The sequence below is a fragment of the Gadus macrocephalus genome, chromosome 21 (assembly GCF_031168955.1).
Source record: "Gadus macrocephalus chromosome 21, ASM3116895v1".
Lineage (NCBI taxonomy): Eukaryota > Metazoa > Chordata > Actinopteri > Gadiformes > Gadidae > Gadus > Gadus macrocephalus.
Genome location: NC_082402.1, coordinates 4,860,218 through 4,871,997, shown reverse-complemented (window position 1 = coordinate 4,871,997; position 11,780 = coordinate 4,860,218). Strand labels below are relative to the sequence as shown.

The 11,780-nt window shown below is 45.3% G+C and overlaps 1 protein-coding gene across 1 annotated transcript; it reads left to right on the top strand.

Annotated features, from left to right (window-relative positions):
* The first annotated feature begins 1,680 nt into the window (after positions 1-1,680).
* Positions 1,681-10,575, top strand: LOC132450316 (1-phosphatidylinositol 4,5-bisphosphate phosphodiesterase beta-1-like). The gene is made up of 2 exons (XM_060042396.1): positions 1,681-2,041; positions 8,947-10,575. The coding sequence occupies exons 1-2, from the start codon at positions 1,943-1,945 to the stop codon at positions 9,055-9,057; spliced, it is 210 nt and encodes a 69-aa protein (XP_059898379.1). The 5' UTR covers positions 1,681-1,942; the 3' UTR covers positions 9,058-10,575.
* Positions 10,576-11,780: the final 1,205 nt, after the last annotated feature.

The window sequence follows — 11,780 nt, the reverse complement described above, 5'->3', positions numbered from 1 at the left end:
ATATGTCGAATTGAGGGGTCCCACAACTGGCAGTTGTGGGACCCTCTCAAATCCCGCTCCTGCGCATGCTTATGTATCCAGGGCGTCGCGTGCTGTAGTTTCGCGCGCAAATTCCCTACCCAATCACAGGCCTGCCAATGATTGCCTCTGCCTCCAGCCAAAAATCCAATTGGCAGTGCGTTGGATTTAGCGGTTTTTTTCCCCAGTCTTATTGACGTGGCACACGATAAATTGAGCCTCCCTCCCGAGGAAGGACGACAACAACCGCCACCCGTCCCGTTCCGTTTTTGATTATTTATTGTGAGGAAGCGTCGCCTTCTGGTGTTATTCTGATCCCAGAGATAATCCTCGAGGCCGTCATTATCCCGCGCGCTCTGCAGTTGTAATTCTTCCCTGTCACTGTTTCAGATGAGCGCCACCACGCTGCTGTCGCCTTGAGACGCAGCAGGTGTTGAAGGGCAGAACGTACAGCGTATTGTGATGAGAGAGAGAGAGAGAGAGAGAGAGAGAGGAGAGAGAGAGAGGAGAGAGAGAGAGAGAGAGGAGGAGAGAGAGAGAGAGGAGAGGAGGCGAGAGAGAGAGAGAGAGAGGAGAGAGAGAGAGAGAGAACCATTTGTTTACTCTCGAGGGCCAATTGAATAGGATGTTTAATATTTTTTTATTTAATATTTATTTCCCCACCCCTTCTTCTCATTTACATTCCAGGCTCATTGGTAAACAATGTCAAGAAGATGTGCAATATGTGCAACCTCTCTCTCCTTCGTTCTCCCTCTCCCCACAAAAAAAATATTTTTTAAGCAAGTTAAATGGAAGCTTTGCATCAATAAATAGTCTCTCTCTCTCTCTCTCTCTCTCTCTCTCTCTCTCTCTCCTCCTCTCTCTCTCTCTCTCTCTCTCTCTCCTCTCTCCTCTCTCTCTCTCTCTCTCTCTCTCTCTCTCTCTCTCTCTCTCTCACCTCTCTCTCTCTCTCTCTCTCTCTCTCTCTCTCCTGAGCTGTCAAACTGAGGAAGAAACGAGCGGGCCACTCCGTCTGTCACCGTTGATCCATCATTTTATGACGGCGGACAAATTAACAGCGAACCCATTGTGAACGGACCCTTCGGTCAGACTCTGACAGGGTGGACAGATTCAGGGGGGAAGGTCGCAACGTTGGGTGACCCCCCCCAGTCCCGCGGACACTCTTCAAAGGACCGGCTTTTCAGGGGTTAGAGGAAGAGCGACAATAAAAGCGTTCCACTTAGCCTGTATTTCCGTTGAGCAAACTGTCCCACAGGCTGTGGTGAACTGGAATGAATAGAGCATATGAATAAATTATTAATGGTTAAACATGCGTGTAAGGTGCAAGTAACCTGCAATCAAATATTATAACGTAACATAGGGCTCACGTGGTGGCTTAAGATCTTCGAGTAATTGGCCCAAGAAAAATCACACAATGACTACCTCTCAATAACATATAGTCAGAATACAAAAAAAGTACCATATACCATACAAGTTTTAATTTATGTTGATTTGATTTATTACCCAATTAGATACGCCAGGCACGCCACCAAAACAACTCTTCCTTGAGGTTTTTTGATTCCTTTGATGAGGCCTATAGCTCGCCATGGCCGCGAGGGGGCGCCAGAATACGCCGTCTCACCGTCGGGTTCTGTCTGCCTTGCTTTCACTTTAAAAAACGTTGCTTTTGCAGTCGGTGCGCTTCTCCTCCTCCCGCTGCTGCTGCCGCTGCGCGAGATCTTCAAAGCAGAGACCCGCCACCGCCAGCGCGGGCATGACAGCAGTAGTGGTCTTCCACCTCGAGCTTGCCTTTCCGTAGAGCTCAGTACCAAGACGTCCCCCATTGAAACCGGTGGGAGAGGAGAGTAAACAACAACAACAGAAGAGAGATTGAATTAACTGTGTTTTCTCCGCTTCGCCCCTCCGTTTAGAAGTAGATGAGTCAATGGCAGGGGCACAGCCGGGAGTTCATGCACTGCAGCTCAAGCCCGTGTCCGTTCCGGAGAGCTTGAAAAAGGGCAACACGTTTATGAAATGGGATGATGTGAGTATGCAGCCGTTCAACCTTTTCCCCGCGAGACAAATACAACCCCCAATGTGGATAATAGCGTGCATGTTGGGGATGCATACAGCGTGTGTGAATAGCGGTCCGTCTTATGCAACCAGTTAAGGGAACATCCTCTTGAGTTTCTCGGGGTGGTGGACATTGGACTGAATATCGTTACAGTACGCAAGGATAAGACGCAAAAAGAAAAACCTTATAGTTTACGTGTGTGTGTGTGTGTGTGTGTGTGTGTGTGTGTGTGTGTGTGTGTGTGTGTGTGTGTGTGTGTGTGTGTGTGTGTGTGTGTGTGTGTGTGTGTGTGTGTGTGTGTGTGTGTGGTGTGCGTCAGTGTAAGGACATGCTCTTGTGCGTCTGTGTGTTTGGGTGTGTGTGCGCGCGCGCGCCTCCCATTCATGGTCTACAACGCAAAGCATAGACCAGCCCCCCCCCCCCTCCTCTTTCTCCTTATTTGAGGGCTAACTGTAGCTCTGTTTGGTTTACATTGTTATTATGAAGTGTGGACGCGTATTTCAATGTAGGCCTAAAGCAAACTACATAACAGCTGAGAAGATGAATGATTGATCGCCGTGCGGTGGTCGGTGTTATCTTTGGTGTGCACCCGGAGCAGTCCCGGGTGCAAGGCTATGACCTTGGTTAAAATGGATTGACCGCTACTCGCCGCAGTGACATTGTGTCACAAAATAAATATCTTTTTTTTAAGTAACCATATAAGCTGCTTGAGGTTTCCCGGGGTGGTGGACATTGGACTGAATATCGTTACAGTACGCAAGGATAAGACGCAAAAGAAAAACCTTAGTTTACGTTTGAATGCGCGTGTTTACATGCAATGTGTGTGATTGTGGCTGTGTGTGTGTGTGTTGTTGCTCTTGTTGCTGTAGAAGTTTTGCGTCTCATGCTAAATTACTGTTGTCACTGACTGTGACAAATACAATACAATGCATGTAAACTTGGACTCAAACAGCTTTTTAATCATATATGTTAGACGCTTTTGGCCAATATCTTTCTTATGGTTTATGGTTACACAGAGCCTTCAGAGAGACTCATTTGACACTACTTGAAAGAGTAAATTCATAACAGGCTGCGCTAGAACTTATTCCGTTTGAGGTTGTATGCTTACTAAATATGAACTATCCTTGAAGTTGTTAATATTGAGGCCAACAAATGATGATGAAGCCTGGAGACAACGTTATCTAATTACGATGCCTGGCTGATGCATAACGCCTTATTCATGGTATGACTTTACGCCCATAACAATATTCTGGAAACATACCACATCTCATCGTTATTAAGTGTCGTGGCTCGCGGTCCTTACAGTGAGCGCATTGTGTGACATATGTGGCAGATTTACATTCATCCATGTTTTATTTCCACCAGACCAGAAAAACTGATATGGTAAATGGTCTGCATTTATATAGCGCTTTATCTGTAACCAGTGGCCCACCCAAAGCGCTTTACAATATTGCCACACAATCACCCATTCATACACACATTCATACACCGACAGCGGAGTCAGCCATGCAAGGCGACAGCCAGCTCGTCGGGAGCAGTTAGGGTTAGGTGCCTTGCTCAGGGACACCTCGACACACGCTAGGAGGGAGCCGGGGGATCGAAATAGCAACCTTGCGGTTACCAGCCAACCCCGCTCTACCTCCTGAGCTAGTGCCGCCCGTATATAGTACTTACAGATCTCTCTCTCTCTCTCTCTCTCTCTCTCTCTCCTCTCTCTCTCTCTCTCTCTCTCTCTCTCTCTCTCTCTCCTCTCTCTCTCTCTCTCTCTCTCTCTCTCCTCTCTCTCTCTCTCTCTCTCTCTCTCTCTCTCTCTCTGGGTTGTTGTGAGAATGGTTGAGAGGTGTGCATCTGTTTCCCTCCTTGCCCATGTGTTCTGCTCGCAGTGTGTTTGTGTTAGCCCTCCCATGTGGGTGTGGGCCTATGTACGTAGGCCCCTTTCCTGCCACACAGACAAGCACACACGTGCATGGAGATGCACACAAATGCGCGTGCTGGCATGCACACACACAGACACATACATGCATGCACACAAACGCATACACACTCTTTACATGGAGATGCACAAACACACACACGCGCGCACGCACGATCAGAAACACACATATACTGAGGGCCCCTCACACATGACATTATATTGAAATAAACCATGGAATCTGCTCTTTCTTTTGTCTGATCTGATGGAAGGAGTAAAGAGTAACAGCTACACTCCATGGAACTCTTTCAATGTTACGGTTGCCATGCAATACAATGCATCGTTTAGTGCAATGCTGCTGGCTGTAGGGCGTTGTGCGTGTGTGTGTGTGTGTGTGTGTGTGTGTGTGTGTGTGTGTGTGTGTGTGTGTGTGTGTGTGTGTGTGTGTGTGTGTGTGTGTGTGTGTGTGTGTGTGTGTGTGCATTTTGCTTTGGTTTGTGATCACTGCTTAGTTGTACAAAAAAAACCAGTCAGACAGGCTGACTCAGGGCACAGTACCAGCACTGTACCAGCCTTCCAGAGCGCAGGGTTGAATCTCTCCCAGTACGATGAGGATTGAAACCCAGCACTGTCCGCGCAGCAGTCCGAACAGGTAGTCATGGCAGCTGTAGATACCGCCACATTTATCGGGAAACAATCTTGCATCGGCCACAGAGAGGGGGAGAAGCAGAAGAAATCCAGGCAAGATTACAATCTGATTCCCCTCATCACTTAATGTCATGCTCTGTTGGTTCTCCATGTGCGGAATATCAATAACCTATCCATGTATTTTCGCTCTTAACCACTCACACCACAAAGCATTTAATAAGATACCTGAGGGCCTCATTGAAATGACATTTCCCACCTCGGGCTACAGAGAGTCGAGTCTGGTGACCTTTACTTTGTGTTTTTAGATACAGGTGGGACAGGCGTGCAAGCATCCCAACCAAGCTTACACACACAACACCAGCAGAAGATCAACAAGCCCATCCCTGGGTGGCTGCTCCGAAGCTGCTTTAATATTCGCTGACAATCAGAGACCAGTGCGTCCTGCGCCGGGAGAAAAACACATTATCTGCTTAAAAGTTCAAAAAGCCCTTGAACCCTTGGCAAGACTTAGCGGTTGGGTGTTCCCATGGAGATTCTACTCCAATCTCCGCTTTCAATATGCAGCCTTGGGTGGCATCATTGTGGTCCTCCCTCAAAGAAGGATCGCGGCTTCACCTCATGCCGATTGGTTCCCCACGACCAAGGGGGGCGGGTGCTTGAGCCTCCACCAATCGCAAATAACTCGGCCGTCGTTTTCTTTCGTTGTTTGTTGGACTTTTGTTGTCGTTCCGTTGGCCGCTGGGTGCCCAGCCACTTAGCATGGCTGACCCATCACCAGCTCCATCATGAGACAATAATTGTACAGAAACCGTCTCTTTTAGAAGAAGCCGTCCATCATCGTAATTAGTCTAATGTGTTGTGGTGGCCGTGGGTTGGGGGTGAGGCCCATTTAGGAGATGCTGGGAAACAGAACCAGTCATCAGTTATCACTAAGTAAACAAAAACAATTATAGCATAGACATGGAAATGTTTTATGGAAATGTTTTTTCCATCGCGAGAACCGCAGATTAAACTATACAATCTTTGTGAGAGCTATTTTTGGATTCTTACCTGAAAAAACAACTGACCAACAGAGCAACAGTCGCCATATATAGCTCCAGCAGTTTGAAAAAATATATTTCTAACCATACTCAATAGTAAATCTGCAAAACGTTGTTTACACTGTCACTAATAAGTACTACTGGTACATTAGGAGTTATTTAGGTAAACAGCACCTCAAGAAGGCGCGCCAAGCTCATGACAGTATGCGTGACCTTAGGACAAAGGTCACAGGGCACATGATGAGATGTCAAAATAATGAAGGCCGTCTTTGGCCATAGAGTTTCAGTTGATTCAGTTGATTTGTATTTTTTTCCTCATTCGTTTATTGGCGATAATAACACGTCAAAAAACGTCTCTCCTAGAAGAAGACTTCCATCATCTCCTTGTGATGAGAAACCACATTTTCAGACTGGTCCTCAATGTCAATTAGCTCTGCAAGAAAACACACTTAGACTTTTGATTGTGGTTACGTCACGCTTGCGAGAGTAAAGACATTTGTGGTTTCAGCGATCCGTACTTAGTCTAATGTGTTGCGGTGGCCATGGGGGGGGGGGGCGACATTAAGGAGATGCTGGGAAATAGAAAGAGACAGTTAAGATGGCTTCTCTGTACTCTACGTTCCTTCCTGACTCTTCGTCCATGTCTCCCGTACCACACAAGCAGTTCCTCTCACAGGCTGGATATCTTTCTTTCTTTCTGTCTTTCTTTCTTTCTTTCTTTCTTTCTTTCTTTCTTTCTTTCTTTCTTTCTTTCTTTCTTTCTTTCTTTCTTGTTCTTCTTGTTCTTCTTGTTCTTCTTGTTCTTCTTGTTCTTGTTCTTCTTGTTCTTCTTCTTCTTCTTCTCCTTCTTCTCCTTCTTCTTCTTCTTTTGTTGAGTACTCTGAGTTCTCCACAATTTCAGTCTATTACCACTTATTAACTGCAATAATAAAATCAACATAATGAGTAAGAATTAGAAGGCGTGACGTTTTTTCTTAGCGGGCATTGATTCGAAAACAAACAAAGCTCTGATTGTGTCTGAGTCTTGATTGTTGGTTCAATACAAATTATCAATATGGACCGAGAGAGGAGCTCTCAGTGTATGGAAGCTTTTCTGAACAGGAGTCCTTTTTTGGGGCCCTTACAGTGTGGTAACATAGAAGTAATAACGTCACGAGTGTGCCCTCCGTACCCCATCGGTATGAGCCGTGCGATTTAGCCTTCAGTCAAACCACGTGAAGCTAACCAGAAAGGATTGGTTCAAATTGATTTCACAGGAATAGCTCTCGCTCGCCATAGCAATGTCGCTGAAGTGAATTCCTCAGACGCGTATGCCGCCAATTACCGCATGCATCCCAAAGGTTGTGTTCCTCACTTTCTTGCACCTCTTCCATCGATTTTCCCCCAGTTGTTTCATGAGTCTCCACCTAGCTTCATCCGTCCCTCCCTCTCTCTCCCCCTCTCGTCCGTCCAATCTGTTTATCTATTCGTGTCTGAGTCTAACCTCGCTCTGGGTTCAGGGCTGATATGACAGAAATCTATCTCAGTCCATCATGGCGATGGGCGTGCCAGGCTCCACAAGCTGGGATTGGCTTTTTAAAACGCCGTGGAGATCCTTTCAGAGCGGTTCTGAGAGATGCACTCTGGCTCTTTATTACGGTCAATATTTTTCCACTGGTACCCGTTATTCCAGTAGGGTTGAGAAGGGCGGTGAAAGACTGATGTTGTTTGATTGGTTACTTATTTAGTTTATAAGATGTTAACATAATCATCCAATTTGTAGAGAAACCAACCTTACGGCTCCCGTGGCCTTGTTCTGTCCGATGAGCCCTTCATAATGATCATCAATATTTTGTATTTCAACAGTATTTGGATGTCAGAACCTGTAATCGCAGACTGTTGAGTATTTAAATCGACAAATTAAGAAAATGATTCATCAACGATTTCTCAAAACTGCTAATGTCGATCTCCTGTCGACGGACTGATCCACTAATCTTTCTAGCTGTCTGGTGGGCATTACAGTATGTTGTGGCACGTGATCCTGATGCATTGCTGACACTGTCTGTCAGCCTCCCTCTTTTCATCTCTCTGGTCCCCTGGGCATGGCCGCTGCTGTCTGGGTGTGGAGAAGGCCAGGGAGAGATGCAACAACGTTCACCTAGATCCTGGCCTTTACGGCCACGGAGAAAGGACTATCTTTTTATAGCAGCATCCAATAATATCTGCTGTTACCATGTGTATGCCCCTGGGTGGGTCAGTGTCAGTGTCAGTGTCAGTGTGTGTGTGTGTGTGTGTGTGTGTGTGTGTGTGTGTGTGTGCGTGTATGTGTGTGTGTACAACCTACTGAGAGAGACCAAGTCAGTGTGTGTGTTGGTGTGTGTATATTTGTGCTTGAAGCCGTCCGTTAAAGGGACAACTGTTGAAAACAAATGTTTTCTACAGCAAGATAATGTTGGATCAAGACTGAGCAACAATGACAGCTGACATGTTGACATGTTGACATATTAATGGTAATGACCATGAGCACTGTGCTTCAGATTTCAAGGTCTTTGTCTGAGTTGTGGGCAAAATAGGGCTGGGTTTTATAACAAAAAGGTCATAGCTCAATATTACGATATTAGTAAAAAAAACAGAGGCATAGAAATGTTTTATAGAGGTGGTTATTCAATCGGGAGAGCCACAGATTAAACAATCTTTGTGTGATCTATTTTTGGAATTCTTACCTTAAAAAAACGCATACCAAGTAACATTCAGATACTAATTGCTCCAGCACTTTGTAAAAAGCTATTTGTCACCATCATTGTAGTATTATTGTGGTAATAAAAGCTGGTTCTAAAAGTACCTTTTAGAGTTAATTGGGTAAATACCAACTCTAGAAGTTTATCTGAGCCCATTGCAGTACGTGTGAATTTAGGTCAATAATCAATGGGAATATTCATCAAGTTAATTTCAGTAAGATTAAATTTTTCATAAATGTTCAGATTTGTTTATCAGTGATAATGCATCAATAAACTAAAAATCAAACTATGCATCTATACTGTGTGAAACACATTAAGTAACAGAGCGAGAGTGTGAGATCATAAACCATAAACCATTGATTTATGAGGCTAATATCTTGAGATTGTCCCGCGGGGAGAAGCTACTGACCGCATTGAAACGCATTCTGAGTTTGAGGTCCGGCTTAAACAATTTACTATTTGGAGGAAAGAAAGTTGATAAGTCAAAAAAAACAAGAAACAAGTGGGTGCATACACACAGACACACACTAAATGTATGCCTTTCTTTTTTTTTTCTAGGACTCGACAACCGTGACCCTTGTGACCCTAACAGTTGACCCCAAAGGGTACTTCCTCTATTGGACGGACCCAAACAAGGTAAGACACCTGTACCGTGCTGTTGTTCTGTGATAGGCTACTGCTGCCTGACTTGGCTCGACTCAGTTTGCAAATATTAACTGAATTAAGTTGCAAAAGTTGCAATAAGGTGCATTCATTCATGTCTTCGGTATAATAAACTCTCCATAAGAAACAGTTATAACAAATTAAATGTACTATTGAAATCATTAAAGGTATTTATCTCACTAGCTATCGTTCATTATTACCATCAACGAGTGTGGAAAGAGTAATAGAATAGAAGAATAGAATAGAATAGAAACTTTAATTGGCACACAACAAAGTTGGTGGTATTAATAGCGGGAGGGGATAAATTCAAATGAATAAATAGGTAGACTTGCAAATCTTCAGGAGTTCAGGAGTCTCATTGTTGAATGGTAGAAGCTGTTGTAGAAGCGTGTTGTTCCAGTGTCAGAGATCTATAGCGTCTTCCAGCGTCTTCCTTCTCTGATCCACAACCATTTCTTAACCATTTCTCATATCTAGTCATTCAAACCATAAGGCTTATGGTTTGAATGAATGGTGGGAACGGCTATCTTGTAATGGGTGTGTGAATCGATCATTAGTAATGAGAAACACAGCCATCCAGGTACAAACGTTTTGATAGCATTGCTTGGTGTGTCGGAGACACACTGTTCGGACTGTACCTGCTTTGCCTCTCATTCCATCACGGGCGCCCAAATTAATTAGCAGTTTGGCTGAATGTTATCTCAGCTCTCCGTCTCATTAAATCTGTGGATGGTAATCTCTTCTGTGGAGGACAGTCGCATCATCATTATGTGTGTGATGATTAAGGTGATTTACACACAGATACACACACAGTTACTTTGACAGACTGTTGTGTTATTACATTTTTACATGGAGCATTTTCTTTGAATGGCAATGCAATCTTTCTTTTTTTAGCTTTCTATTGGGCCATGAATCTCATTATCTCTTCATAATCACATTATTTTATTTACCGGTGAAAAGTATAAATAGTTTATTTAGTTTTTTTTGGTCCAAATGGCAAATGTGTCGGAAAACTCATCCCCTGGGTTAAGAAGCTATTTTGGGGACATCGCTAAAATATGAACACAATAGAGCAGCTAGATTCATTTCAGGTCTCTCTGAATCCAACCAATGACGACAAAGAGACAGAAATCTGAACTCTGAGCCATCTAAAACCTGACACCTGTGAGATTCCCACAGAGACCCTGGTGGTATGCTCCGGTGTTTCCCTGAGGATTCTAGGAGTGAAATGCAGAGGCATTGGGTTCACTCTGTGAGGACAACTAAGAGACTTAATCCAGGAAGAACATTGTGCTTTTTATTCCACAAGCTCACAATCAGACCGCTATCTCTTTCCGACTAAACAAACCAGAGGGAAGTCTGATCGATGCGATAACACGTTCAATTCAACTTTCTACTCGAGCACAAGGAAGAGGGAAGACAGATAGTCATAGAGACACAGCGTGAACGAGTCCATCACTCTTAATAAACCAATTTAGAGAATGAGTCACTCTGGTTATGAATAGCACTCCAGTGCCGCATGCAAGTGGATGTCACCAGCTTCTTCCTATAGTAAGCAGTGTCTGTGCGTGCGTGTGCGTGCGTGCGTGTGTGCGCGTGCGTGTGCACCTGTGCACGTTTGCAAGTCTTACTGCATCAGCTGCTCCGGTCATCATTAGCTTAATTAACAGCCGGGCGGGTGGAGGTATCGATTTTATGTTTGGGTCCGATGGAGCTATCCCACCGTGCCCTGGAGCAGTGAGCAGGGCTGACTGGTGGGACCTTGCTAAAAAGCAAACCCACCTGTGCCTGACCGTGTCGTTAGCGTACAAAAACAAACCGAAAATAACCGCGTCTGCTCTACTCATAATTCTCTTCTGCTCGGTCGAACCCTGTCGTCCCGGAACGCACGGCTGTGTTCCCACGCACACGGACCTGCTGAATGTCAGAGAACATTCTATTCTATTCTGTTCTCCACGCCTCAGCTGGGGGGTTTCTCAGGAGGCGGGTCAGGGTGTCTCTCCCAGCTGGCGGCGAGCTGTCCCGGTGTCTTTCGGCTCTCCCTCCCCAGCCGTGTTCGGGTTCTTCTCGGTTCTTCTCCCCCCCCCCCTCACTACTCCCGAGACTAGCTCCTCGCTCGGTCATACACTGCTGTCGGCGTGCAAAGGTGTCTGCTTGTGTGTGTGTGCTTGTGTGTGTTCTTGTGTGTGTGTGTGTGTGTGCGTGTGTGCGTGGGTGTGTGATCGGAGCGAGCATAGCGGATAAAGAAACGCTCTTCAGTCTGTAGACATTCCTCCCCCTCACTCCATTTGTCTCTCGTTGTTTTTTATATTATTTTTGAGACCACTGTCGGCATCTGTGTGTGTGTGTTTGTGTGTGTGTGTGTGTGTGTGTGCGCTGTGCGCGTGTGTGTGTGGTCTGGGAGTTGTGATAAGTCGAATGGGCTTGTTCTTGTGAGAGAATTATGCAGAGCAATTCATCATCATGCAAGCTCCTTCCTGTCATAAGGTGATCATTTTGAACGATGAGACCAACTTAAGTGCCTGGTGGACTTCAAGCGTGTCATCTGCACTGTGTGTGCGCACGTGTGTGTGTGTGTGTGTGTGTGTGTGTGTGTGTGTGTGTGTGTGTGTGTGTGTGTGTGTGTGTGTGTGTGTGTGTGTGTGTGTGTGTGTGTGTGTGTGTGTGCGTATGCAAATTTGAATATGAATTTCTTTGCATGTGAGTGCATGTACACTTGTATGTTGACT